The following is a 14,188-nucleotide window of genomic DNA, read 5'->3' on the forward strand; positions in this document are numbered from 1 at the left end:
ATATACGCGATTATTTTGGGCCCCCCGCGAGTCGCGAATCTAAAACGCCATTGCTCCGCGCAAGTTACAAGAATTTCCTCCGTTACATTTCCCTCCTCTTTTTTCTTTTTTTTCTTTTTTTTTCTATACTTTTATTATTTTTATCCTTTTCTCTTCTTCTCTCTACCGTGGTACCGTGCTGCAACCGCGAGACAAGACTGGAACCAGACCCTTCCACTATCTCCTTTTTCGTTCATTCCTCATCGTTCCCATTTTTCCCAATACGTACGTGTACGTGCGTGCGTGTGTGTTTCGTGTGTGCGTCTGCGCGCGCGCGCGCGTGTGTGTGTGTGTGCGTGTGTGTACGTATTCTCTGCCGTTTCTTTCCATTTTTGCTGTTCTTAGTTTTTTCCCAAAAATTTCCAGACACGCAACCCCCACCCCCATAGCCTTGTTTGTTTGTTTGTTTGTTTTTGCCTCTCTGTCTGGTTTTACTTTAGTTCGCCACTCCATTATTATGGTTCCTCTGTCTCCGCAACGGTTTCACGAGCGAACCGTTCGATCGCTCTGGAAACCTGCTACACTGGAAATGTCTCGGAATTGTCGTTATCGATGTTTTCTTTGTTACTATTGCGAAAACATTGGATGGGGTGCAAGCACGCATGGTCTTCTCTCGTTCCTTTTACATGCCGTTGATGTCGATCTTAAGGTTGCCCGTTTTCTTCTCTCTTTGATCCCTGGAAGCACCATCAGATTAATTAGAACATTCTGAAAAATAAAAACAAAAAAAACATGGATGCACACACTGAGTAATCAATGTATCTTTGTTTTTGAGATAGGATAGAAATATTTCATAAGGAAAGGCAATCTATTTTCATAGTTTCGCAATGTAATTCTCGATCAATCGCGACAAATAGCGTGAACGAGATAAGTTCTCCCTATTTTTAATGGGTCTATGGCTGGTTTAAAAAAAAAAAAGGATCGAACGTTTCGATCGCGTTCGTGTCGATGAAAGGGAATGAAATCGAGAACGACGAACGGAAACATAAGTTCTGCTTGCTCCGTGGCCTATCGTTTCAAATCGTTCGTGGAAAGTGAAAAAAAACCGAGCTGGACGGGATTGCGAAATAGTTGCCGGACGCTCGTTCCTCGTGAAATCGGAACGGATGGACGGCCGCTCATCGCGCTTCGTTTGTCTCCATTCCGCCACTTTCACGGTTTTTCTACGCTAGTTTTATTGTTAACTGAAATTTCTACTGTTATAAACAAGATTAAAGAAATGGGAAATGGGAATGGTGGAACAATCTTTAGTTTTTCGACCGAAAATGAACGTTTCTTTCCCGAGTAATCGATCGTTGCTTTGGCAGAAAGAGTCATAAACTTTTAGGTGCTGCATGGTGCTCGCAAATAACATTGCAACGAATTATTATTTATTGTACATATGTCTTGGGTGTAAATCAACATTGTGTTGCAACAACTACAATCTATACGAACACCTTCGTCGTCGTCGTCGTTGTCGTCGTTGTCGTCGTCGTCGTCGTCGCAATATTATAATTTTCACGAACATACAATAGCGTTTACCAAAAATTTCCGACACTTTCTCTAAAGCATTACACGCGACGCAACTTAAGTAGAGGATCTCAATGGAACGAGCCAACGATGATGACTCGCGTTCGTCCTAATCAGCCGTGATCGTGGCCGAGAGCGAACGATAAATAAACGGTCGGTTCGAACATCCGGTTTTCGTGCGTTTTACCTTATTTCAGTGCAGCCTGAGCCGTCGCGTTTCTTAAATGAATTCGTCATTGTCCCTGGTACCGAAAGCAAGAGACAACCTACATTTCGTCCCTCCACCCTGAACGAGCCCCTCTTTCCACGGCCCACGGAAGAAGAGACGCCTTGCCATTGAGTAATTTACGTACCTCATTAGGCCGTGACTGCGTCCGGACTGAAAAGCCCTCTTTCTTTCTTTCCTTTGCTTTTTTTCTTTTTTTCTCCCTTTTTTTTCAACCTTTCGGCTTTCGGGGATCCTTGGTCGCGGTGGAAGGAATGAAAGGAAATACAGGGAGGCGTCGAGTCGCTTTAATTCACGGCGAGAGATCAGGGAGAGACATCGAATACTCCTTCAACAGCCACGTTCGTCGCGCTGCCAAGGCGTCTCTGTCTCCGTTCCGGTTAAGCGAAATGAATTAGTGACGATGCATTTCGTCCCCCGCTGTCTCCCAGCCCCCAAGCGGATTCTCTATCGATCCTCTAATTTCACCGACGGGGAAGGTCGGACGATCTGGCCTGTTTTTTTTTTCTTTTCCGGACAAGAGGCTGCTTTTGTTCGATCGAATCCTATTTTCCGCCGAGGATGCGGTCTTGCTTCTTGCTGTGACCCATATTTCACCCCTATCGCGGGACGTCTGCGACGCCGTTCCAGTTTAAACATTTGAAACTTTAAACATTTCATACGTAATATGACTGTGTAATGTACTAATAATTTAATTACCAGATATCCGACCTTCTCGCCACCTTTAACCTCGATATCAGCAACAGAATGTCTACGAGAAGCGCGTCAGGGTACACAGTGCAATAGAGTACAGGGAACGGAAGATGGGAAGAAATAGAAAGAAAAAAAAAGAAAACAAGATCATACAGAGCGGAAGGAAAATGAACGAGTTACTATCAATCTCTCAAGCAGCACAGCGAAGACCGAGCAGAACCTTGTCGAAAATCGACGATATAAAACGTAGAACAAGGATAAAGTAACGAATATCAACAAAAGTTGGATCGATGGTCCCCGCGTTACTACTCTATCGATCGATTGAAATCTGACAAGCGGGATAATTGATTGCGAGACTGATGGTTGAGGCCACTGTACTGTTTGGAGCTGTGGTAAAATGCCCCTGAGAAGTATCGGGAAAGTGGACAAGTATTTACAGATGTTATTAATGTACGAGATGGTGAAATAAAATGCACGTATAAATGCGTGAGAGGAGAGCGAATGGAGCAACAGTGGCACGCCCGATCAAGCCTGTCTCGGTGCGGTTTCTACTTTATTATTTGGAGAAACGAAAGGAGGGAGCAAAAGTAACGGATACAAGATCCTCTCAAGATTCCTTTCAGAGGCATTTCGTCCAAACTCCCCGCGATAACGCTGCAAACTCCGTAAACGAAAACGCAGATCTGTGCTCCGTGCAATAATATGCCATTGGAATCGTCGATGGTTCTACCCATGGTTGGTGGATCAACGGTAAAACGTAGACATATTATTCGTGTCGATACGAACAGAAGGTAAAGAAAAAGAGCATAGAACGAAGCGACAGAACTGGAGAAAACGCCTTATCAAGAGACAATGAAGGGATGAAAGGGTAAATGCGTCGTGACGAGGTTTTTACGGTTAACGGAGGGTACTGCGTTTTCGTTTCGATGTAGACGTGGTCTATCTCGTAGCGGCTAGCGTAGCATAAAATGAAACCTACTTCGATCCAGAGATTTGTAAAGCCCACCTCGGCCATTTTTGACTTTGCATATTCGATTCGTATTGCTCCCCGGTCGGAGGAGAGGAGAAAGGATCCTTGGAGAGTGGCCATCGCCTGGGTCGCGTAGCGAACGTCTTGGTATTCGACAAAGGCCACTGGCGACCCTCCCTTCGTGTGCATACGAAGCCGGGAGAAACCAGGAAAACTGTGCATAAATAAGAGAAGCGTACAATACGTGCTCTAGTTAGTTACGACAGACGGTACTCTGGTCAAAAGAGAAGGGCCGATGTGTACATATACGTGTGTGTGTGTGTGTGTGTGTGTGTGTGTGTGTGTGTTGCGTATATCTCTGCATCTCTCTATGCGTGACATATTTATTTGCCTTTAACTAACTGATGATCGAACAGCGAGACGAGACACCGTGAGAAATGGAGAGCACGAATAGGACAAAGGGTATACGTATGTTGAATATTCATATTCGAATATTATACTGAAACAAGAGCGCCTCGACTCGTTATATCGCGTCGTTCTTAACAAAAGATTTAGATCCGTAATTTCAAAGACCGTGTACGAAGACCGATTACAGAGAAATTTATAACTCGACAGTATCCGCCAGGTAAATTGCGATTCTTTCGACTACTAAGGATATACTACGTCCTTCGGGAACTTTCACTCCTTTCTTCTCTCACGATGCTCGTCCGCTGTTTCCTCTCGGTGCGAGCACCATGTGTATACGCGGTGACGAGTACGTGTTGGGGTGTGTTCGTTAATGCTACTGAATATCCCGATACTGACAATACGGTTACGGGTACACTAGCATTGGGTGCGTCTTACGGCTACGAGCTACTAGACTGGTGGCTGGCAAAAAATGAATGAGCGGATGTCAGTGATAATACACTTCTCGGAGGAGGCGGTGCTGTTAGTTCGGTTTTAAGAAGCCCATTCGCGTAAAGGTTTTCGTACATACACGACCGATCGGAAACGACTGTATCCACTGCTGCCATTCACGCGATGTTCGCGAGGCTGCGGAGCAACGCACGCTTCTTAAGGCAGTTTTTTACTTAAAATTAGAGTACAGTATCAAGAAGAGCAGAGGGGGATGAAACCGGTCCGTCGGTAAAACGAAAATAAATCGGCACCCCCTCGTCTAACGTACCGCGACGAAGCGAAGAGCGCGAGTGCGAACCTCCTTCGTGTTTCGTATAATTAGCCCGCGGAACCTCTTCTCATTACACCACGAATCCCGTGTATGAATGTTCCGCGTATGAATTCCCAAGTAGCACGCGCGGTTTCCACTGCCTACTGCTACTGGCAGTGCAGTTTGTCAGAGTCTACAATTTTTTACGCAAAATTTCATACCTCTGCTCCTTGTTAAGTTAACTCTCGAAGGAGAGCGCAATGGGAAGCGGGGGGTTTTCACGCGGGAACAAGCTTCGAAGAGAAAGACTTTGAAAATCAGCAGAGCATGCCACGTTACTCGACTGATTTGATTCGGTCTAGTAAATCTTGTCCAGCACTTTCGAGATTATAGAAAGATCACCGTGTTCACCGGTGTATCGAAGTTGCTAAATCCAGCTTTATTTCTAGTTTCCTTTCAATTTTTCAAATACCGAAAATCAACAACAGTTTAAGTTGTTTTGAGTTCTTAACGCGAGTTAAGATCATCCTCTATTTCTACGACGGTTCAGTTCAAGCAGTTCGAAACAAAATCGAAACAAAGTGGTTTTCAATTGACAATATTTCGTTCACTGACCGGCTGAAGATGTCCTTGAGCTCGTTCTCGGCCACGAACGGGCCAAGGTTCGCGACGAACAGCGTGGAACAGGGCGCGTTGCTCATTGCTATGTTCGGCTGGGACGAGGGTGAACCTACCGGCGATGCCAATGCCGGTGACGGTAGGAAATGGGGCAGCGACGCGTGTATCGACGTCAGCGTCGTTGGATGCGGTAGAGACATGGGCGCCTGGAAAAGAAAAGTTCGAGAGGTTCATCATTCGACCAGGACGTTTCGAACGTTACGGTCGTATTGCTTCTGTCTATGTGAATGTCTCTGTTTTTTTACATTCCAATTGTTTCATTCCAATGCAGAAAAGCATTCGGAAGCTGAATACACCGATATATTCCGGCATATTCGATTTTTTCAATTCCATTGAACAGAGACATTCGCGTGCTCTCTCATTTAATCATTCTCGAAATCGTCAACCGATTGAAAAATGTCGAAATGTGTTTTCAACAAATGACATTAATATCGCCTATTAATAACTCCGCGGTTAACGTACAAATTCGATATAATCACCGAAACAACGGGAGCGGGTACCATTCAGACTCGAGTCCATGACCGAGTTACGAAGCGTGGATTAATTAACGCAAGAACCGCAGTATAATTTGCAGTAACATTAAAAGGAGTAGCTCGCGATTAAACGCGATCGAACTGCGAGAAACAATCTCGGCTGTGAAATAGATTTCCCTCTATTTATAATTTCAAGATTAATTAATTCGCACCTGGAACGAGTTTCGAATCATTTTTATTATCACGCTGCGCGCGTATACTGCTTTTTACTTTTTACTTTTTTTTTTTTTTTTTTTTTTTTTTTTTAGAAATATATAAATACTTGGAAAAAATTGGAAAATTCTATTTCATCCCTTTTGCAAAGAAAACACGCAAAAACTGCATTACTTACGAGGCGATTTAATATTCATGAGCAGTAGCCTATGTACGCGTAGTAAATATGCAAATGTATTTGTGATATTGTAGTAAAGCATAGCAACAGAAATTGTTCCCACCGGTGAATACTCTGTTCCGCAGTCAATTTGTAATTCCACGTTGCAATATGTCGCCGTTGGCATAAAGTTCGCGCAATTATACGTCGCGGTACTTGCCACCGCCCTTTCCACATTTTCTTCCCTCGACAATTATGAAACTCTAATTTCGGGGCAAGATGTCCATCGTAGAAAGAATCGTTTCGAAGAAACGGAAGGTTCGTTCGTTGGCGTTTCTTCGCGTTCTCACGGTGCAGGAAAGGTAGATGTAGTAGTGTTTGATACGGTTCGCGATCGTGCGTGATAAAAGTACCCAGGTGAACCTGGCACAGGATTACTAGGCGATATTAAAAATCAATAGCTGCTGGTTGTTTGGCCAATTCGTACCCGGCTGTACCAGCATCGTTCATTCTTACTGTTGTCGGGGGAATCAGGCAGACACGATACGAGTTTGCTTGAAATTTTCTTTGATCAGAGAGGTAATTAACTTTTGGCGAGGTTGGAAAGTTTCAGAGCGTTCAGTCGAGAGAATCGATATCGCGACGCTCGCGATCGAACAACCGACAGAAATTCTTGAACGCGTTCAAGTAAGACGTGCTGCGTAATATTATCTTCGAAAGTTCGAATTAGTCCGAATCGCGTTTCGGTGCGTGTCTACCTGTTAGGATGTATCGTATAGTAATCGAGTATAACGGTCATGTATCACTAACGTGCATCGGGGCGCTCGTCGGCGGCTCCAGAGCTTTGTCTGCAGATAGTCAAAGATAGGAACGTACGGGGACCTGAGGATGTAACGCCGGATGCACCAGCGTCGCGTGTTGCAGCGTGCCGGGTATTTCGCCAGTGGTAGGGTATGCCAGTGGATGGTGCCACAATTCAGGACCACCAGGGAAGAACGGGCTCCCTAGGTCTGCAATAGAATACACGATTAGAGCTGCTGTCTTATCGGTTTACCGTTCTTCCTTATTTTGTGCTTTTTAACCGCGCTATTCTTATGTCCTCGTTATACAATGAGTAATGTACGTGGTATGTAATTTATTCACGATTCCATTCGTTTTCACGTTTTTATCGATCTCTTTTTGCCCTTTTTATACCGATCTATATCGATGACTAACAGTGGAATTTCTTCATTCCGAATACTCTGTGTGTGTGTGTGTGTGTGTGTAAGTAAGTTCGAACAATCTCCCAACTCAAACAGATCATCATCGAGAAACAATAGTATTATCGATTATCATTAATTATTTACTGCCGTTACGGCACATTCTGTGACACACAAGTTTTTTCTATACCACTGTGAATATCAAGATTATTTCTAGAGAAACTACATAATGGCGCGATACAATCGTCAAATGTAATTATCGAAGAAAAAATATCGATTTCTTGGAATCGCATAGAAATACCAACCATCGAGTTCATTTCCTCGAAGAATGGCATATTATGCATCTTTTTGTTATCCAACCTTCGAGGATGCATAAAACATGTGCTAATTAAGTATCACCACTTTTTTACTTTTGATTACCAACTTGTTGCGTGGATGCGATGCGAAGACGATAGGAGATAATGATGATAGGATTCATTTTCGTTCCATTTCTCTTCTAAATTTCCAAATACATATTTCATTCTATTTATCATTGGAACTAATAACGCTAATAGAAGAGAGGAGAAGAAAAAACTCATCTTAACTTTGCCGGAAGAGGTTGACGCTTGCACCACACGTATTCCCGTGGCAAAATCAATGAAAATCGGCCAACCAAAGCGGCTTCTACGAAGCCGTTTGTTTCTCGTGACCGACGATACGTCACGAACCGGCAATTATCCCAGAAAGATTGCACAGAATGGCCACGGTTGCGCAACAACACGGCTCTTTTCCATACAACGTTGCAGAAAACGCGATCCGATCTGGCTGCTTTATAATTAATCATTTTCTAGCCGACACGAAATCGACCGCGACATCGACGAGTTAAGAAAAGGAAAGAATTCCCTCTAAAATTGAACGAAACGCGATTTTATCGCGATGATTTATGAAAATTGTAGGCCGCCGCTGTTCAACGGCGAATTACACATTTCTCTATTATCTACAAATTATTCAGCTAACGAACTAACGTGTCGTTAGCGAGTCGAGTCTGTTAACAAGCTTCATTTATGAATTTCTAATAGGCCCTGCGTTCTTGCTCGTTCTAAGAAAGATACCGTATCTAGGATGGTCAGCGTCGCGCAAAAAAACACCCAAAGCCTTTTGTACTTGGGACGTTGTGCATCGCGATCCTAGCGGGGAGATCCGCGCTTCGTTCAACTTGGCTGCATCGAGTCTCCTCTCGTAATTAGCGATTTTCCTAATTAGTATTTTCTTCACTCGTTTTTCATTCGTCTTTCATTCCCTTTTTTGTTAACGCTCGACGAAATACTACTGCTCGAACTCTAACTCTCAAGCTCGGTGTACTTGTAACTTATCGAGCGATAAAGTCACTCGACCTAAAAATATACCAAGCACGCGACTCGCTATGGCGTAATCATAAACGCGACAAATAATGTACGTGCCATTAAATTTACTCCAAGTTTGTATAGAACGTTTCAACGTATCTCGAATCGTTCTCGAAGGGTTCGAAGAAAGGAAAACAGTCGGATGAGAACGGTAAATAATTCAATGGCACGTCACACCTGCACTATGCGCTGGTTTTTACTACACGCCAGCGGGCTTTTCGTACGTGGCAGAACCTTGCACTTTATTGATTTTAGGCTGACCCGCGATTCTCACGGCGAGTCTCACCGTCACTACCGTCACTACGAATACTTTACATTGCTTCTACTCTCTAATTCACTAGCCACGTATAAAACCACCACCCCTCCGAGGAGTCTTCAAACGTGGATAAATTCTTTTTTTATACGATTTTTCCATAAAACATGACGAAAAGAAATAAATTGAAATTGCGTTTTATCGCGAACGAAATAAATGTTCGGTTGTGCAGTTTTAACGCGTCGTTTTCTATATTACACCCACCGACGACACGCATATATTTCTAGTACTACGTGATATAAAAACGTGAATAGGACGATCATGACGATGGATGTTTCAGTAAAGTTTCAAACTGGTGTTTTTACAATTTACATTTTCTCATTTTATAAAAAAATTCATTATCGTCCTTCTCGTTGTTATGTTTATTTAAATTGCTAATTGAGGAGTGAGAAAGAAAATCGATCGACTATTTTTTCCACGATAGGACGTTAAATAAAACGATCAGTTAACGCACTCGTTAACGCGAACGATACTGAGAGTATTTAGAGTGGAAGAAGCATGGGGACAGGTGAATAGCTGTTACGGGACACCTTTGTCTCATCGAAAAAACCCGGATAATCTATAATAATGTCGTTGTCGCGTCGTTAACGAGGAGAGACGCGTGAAACGCGAGAACGAACGCTCTTGGAAAATATTTGTACAATGGAATGCAAACCGGCCTAACTTTTCGCTTTTCTTTATTTCATTTTTACTTTAAAATCTATATCAAGTATTAAATCGATCGCTTGTACCGTGTGTCCTCGTTGGCTCTCGGTCGCGAGAAACACCGCGTTCCCCCCCGTTACTTATGCGTCGAGGAATGCACGTCTGCGTTCTTGCGAGAAAATTGCACGGGTGGCTGGTTTTTCGCACGCCGCAAGGTGAATTGTTCCATATCCGAAGGTTGTCGACGGGCGCGTTGTGTCGTTCGACACGAGCGTCTAAATATACCTTAAACACTATTCGACTGATTTTTTCCATTCTCGATTCGGTCATCGTCTGTTATATCTGTTATATCTACATTACTTCGAATACCTTCGATATTTCCCAAACGTGTACAACTACAGGAATTGACGTTTCAATTATACTGTCGATATCCCTTTAAACGGATTCTATTCCATCTCTTTATTTCCATCGAGGAATCGTATCGGCTCGAAATCGTACTCTAGCTGCGACTTTTCACACGAAAATCGCCCTATTTTTACGAACAGTGTGTCAAGTGTAGTTCACGTTTCCAAGTTTCACAATTACACAATAAAATATAAAAATGGATTACCGAAGAAGCAAGGGAAATAGTTCGGATAGTTAATTGCGTTAATCATTATACGAAGCGTAAGTTGCCTGCATTCGTGAGAAATGGTGTACGTATGGATCATGAATTTTAGACGACCCGTTAATGTGTGCCAAGGAGGATGTTTCTTTCAACAAGTCTGTTCGCTTTATCTTCCTAAATCGATTCGCATCGCATTCCACTGGAAATCTCGTAATCCCGCTCTTCTACTCCAACTTAATTTCGATACGAAAAACTTTCATTTCTATTCAGTTTTTCGTCATTTTTTCCAAGTGTAACAATTAAGACGTTTAAGACGATATGTTTTTCCGGTTTAATAAATTGATTAATGTAACGCTACGTTCCATTTCGTTAACCAAAGTTACGTTCGACCGTACCGCGGCGAATGCTGGTTCTACGAATGATCGACAGGGTTAATAACGATGTCCATTGTTCCACAAGGTATCCCAAAAGAACGTGAGGAATTCAACTGATCGGACAGCGGTCGAATAATACGATAATCAATTTGCTGCCGAGTTTTCACAACAGACTGTATTCTATTGTATTACAAGTGACGCGTCACTTTGAATTGATATCGATGCTTTGTTCGTTGAAATATTGTTACCAGTACCAATTTTATTATATTTTGCTCCTTTCTAAAATCGTAATGTTTTTGTCAAATTTACCATTTATTTTCACCATTTATTCTCTAATTTCAATATTTTAAATATTCAAAATTCGTATCCCTTATCGTACTATTTCCTCGCTGTCCGACGCCTCGGTGACCGACCAATGTCAGAGAAGGGGTTAATACCCGAGGACCGTGTGGGGTGGTGGTCAGGAATATCGCGTGGATAAAGAATAAAAAAGAAAAATAAATAAATAAATTTAAAAATAAAGAAAAGTAAAAAAATGCTCCAAGAGATAGACAAGGTAAAAAAATAAGGTAGGTATGTAGTAATGGTAATACAGAGAGAGAGAGAGAGAGAGAGAGAGAGAGAAAGAGAGAGAAACAACAGGGAGGAAGATACGTTGTAGTTCGGTGCAGTGGGTGAGAATAGTAGTGAGATGTATCCAGCGAGTGAACGAGTGGCGGTGCATACTTACGTCCAGTTAGAGGGTGCATCAGAGCAGGGTGCGAGGTGGCTGCTGCAGCGGCTGGTTGCTTGGGTTTGCTAACCTTTGTGTTACTTTTTGCAAATTCCAAACGTATGGTTTGTGGCATATCAGGATCGAATCTAACCCCCTGCTGCAAATAGATTCCCTAAATTAGTAAACCGGGAGCACACGTGGATGCTTGGATCGGTGAGAGGAGAACAAAGAGAAAGACAGAAGTAGAGAGACAGAGAGATTGAGAAATGGCGAGTGTTGGCGACGACTATCTTGCTAAATTTCTTTTGAAATTTCAAGTAAACTTTCTAATATTAACGCTATCCTTCAAATTGCTTCTTATTTGCCGTTTTAATTACCGCTCGTTGACACTTCGCTATTAGATCAACGACTGGCAACGAAAGTTTCGTAGAAACGGCCCGTCGGCTAAGAATGAAACGGGGAGAGGAGGAGGAGGAGGAGGAGGAGGAGATTGCTGATGTCTGTATTACTGGAAAATTAGCACAAGATCGTATATCGGTATTATTGTTGGTAAAGTGGCTATCGATGGAAGTGGGTCATTTGTTAGTCTGCTCTAGGCTGTTCTCAGCGGACGTGTCCATCCGACTAGAGGATGTTTCGAGTCCCTCGCGTACGTAACTGGTTACACAGGTTTATAAACATGTTGCAAGTTGCGTGAAATCAATTGCAGTGGTGTGATAAGAATACGGAATTTTATACACAGGACGTTTTTCAACAAATATCATGTTCTTAACCGAGAGATGATATAACAACTTTTTATTTTACTTCATTTTCTGAACACCCTCGCTCAAGGAAACCATCAACTTCAAAGACATCCTGTATACAACTTGAGGCAATAACTCTATACTACCATCTTGAATACGCTCGCAATTTCATCAATTCAATTTTCTTCCTGTTTGTCGTTAATCCTAATACAATTTTCAGTTTATTCAAACTGGTAAAGTTATTCCTCATATTCTGTACGTGAATGTATAAATACACTCGGCCGATCTACTAGATATCATCATATCTGTCCAAGTAATCTGTACAGGAATCAAGGATTGAACAGTCCTACGAAGAGTACTGTATTTATATTGAGACGGAGGTAAAACGAGGGTGAATACGCAAAATACGCTTATGGGGAGCATAATTGTAGATTACAAAGACAGAAATAGAGAGAGAGAGAGAGAGAGAGAGAGAGAGAGAGAGAGAGAGAGAGAGGAAAGAAACTTGATGTATACAATACATATACATGGTAGAAAAATAAAGTGAGATAAAGAGAGTACGTGTATGGTAATTGAAAGGTAAAGAGCTACGTAGCATTAACCCGTGCCAGCTGGAATCTAAGGCAAGGGTGTGTATCTTCTTCTTATATATATTTGTATAATATATTATAGGTGAAAGAGAGAGAGAGAGAGAGAGAGAGAGAGAGAGAGAGAGAGAGAGAGAGAGAGAGAGAGAGAATAGAAAAAAAAAGTGAAAAAAATTCATATATATGTATATGGGGGGAGGACAGAAAACTGCGGGCCATTGTTTATTCGTATGTGTATGTATGTGTGTATATATATATATAGAAAATATGATTGTAATTGAAAAAAGAGCCCGCGGGAGCTCTCGCATTTCATTAGAAAACACGACTTGTTCTCTCTCGATACCTGCGAGAAACGGACTATTACCTGCAGGTCCTGTTTCGCCGCCTCGGCACCGGCTCTCGTATGAAAAGTCACGAACCCCACCGGCTGAAATCACACAAAATCGATACGCATTAATGCGAATTCAGGAAGATAATTTCCTTTTCTTAAATAAAATATGTTAGTTTTGCTGTAATACGTTAGAAAATCAAATCGTTCAATTGTTCAGACTTGAAACTTTAGTTACCTTAAAAGGATTAAATCCGTCAGGATTAAGATTTGCATCTTTCTTCTGTTGCAGTTTTAATTTATTCAAAACACATACAGAATTTATTTTGAAAAAGGCAACAGATTCGAATCGTTCGAATCGAAGGAATCAGTCTGGTATTGAAGTTAATACGGCTTAAAATAGATCGAATAGGCTTTCGGACTCGACGATGTTCGCAAGTTCACCCCCGGTTTCCTAAGAGGGGATTCGAGAAGCCTGCAATTCACCGGGAAACGAATCGTTCGTTCAACGGTCCTTTTTCACGATGTAATTTCCCGAGGTAACTCGATCAAGTTTCCACGTGCGTTTTCCATACACACACACACACACACACACACACACACACAGAATTAATACTATTTCGGCTCGTGTTTTGTCACATCGAAAAAGTACTCGATCGGAAGCGAATAATCCGTTTAACAGGGTACACCGCGAATCCGATCTCTGAACTTCTCTGCATTCCCTCTACAGTTTATTCCTCTAATAACATTAGCCCCTCTAACGATCTCTGGCACGATCTATGCATTATACATATTGTAGTTGGAGCGCAGCTGGTTTTTCCACAAATTTCTTATCGGCGTTGGTGAATCAAAATTTGATAAGCGGGAACACGCGACAAAGCGATATTCGTGAACGCGTTGCAAAATTACATCGACAGGATCAGATAACGGGGGCACGTTGCAAATAAATTTCTGCGGCTGAAACCGATTGTACGAACCAGATAATGAAACGGCAAAGGAATTTTGTCGTCATGGCGTTAATAATTCCCCAACTAATTAATCGAATTTCCTCATGATTTCAAGAAAATAGTAATTCGAACAAAGTACGCCAGAGTACCACCAATTCTGATTTCTTTTATGAATTCTGTGTTAGATTCCCGTTTCGTGACACTCGTCATATTCCCGGTACCCTTATCGAGACACGGAATTTC

General features: G+C 42.3%; 1 protein-coding gene across 4 annotated transcripts in view; it reads right to left on the bottom strand.

Moving 5' to 3' along the window:
- Positions 1-335: 335 nt before the first annotated feature.
- LOC143431379 (protein couch potato) overlaps positions 336-14,188 on the bottom strand; it is a 29,353-nt gene continuing 15,500 nt past the window's right edge. Inside the window, exons 4-9 of one of the 4 annotated variants that reach the window (XM_076908071.1) lie at positions 13,035-13,097; positions 11,356-11,494; positions 6,982-7,115; positions 5,200-5,408; positions 3,447-3,651; positions 336-747 (exon numbers count right to left, since the gene is read on the bottom strand). In XM_076908071.1, coding sequence (XP_076764186.1) covers positions 607-747; positions 3,447-3,651; positions 5,200-5,408; positions 6,982-7,115; positions 11,356-11,494; positions 13,035-13,097 — 891 coding nt within the window. In that variant the 3' untranslated portion in view covers positions 336-606. Of the gene's footprint in view, positions 748-3,446; positions 3,652-5,199; positions 5,409-6,981; positions 7,116-11,355; positions 11,498-13,034; positions 13,098-14,188 lie in introns of all 4 variants that reach the window. The other 3 variants (XM_076908070.1, XM_076908072.1, XM_076908073.1) reach the window with 3 other exon arrangements.

This window comes from Xylocopa sonorina, chromosome 17 (assembly GCF_050948175.1).
Source record: "Xylocopa sonorina isolate GNS202 chromosome 17, iyXylSono1_principal, whole genome shotgun sequence".
Classification (NCBI taxonomy): Eukaryota; Metazoa; Arthropoda; class Insecta; order Hymenoptera; family Apidae; genus Xylocopa; species Xylocopa sonorina.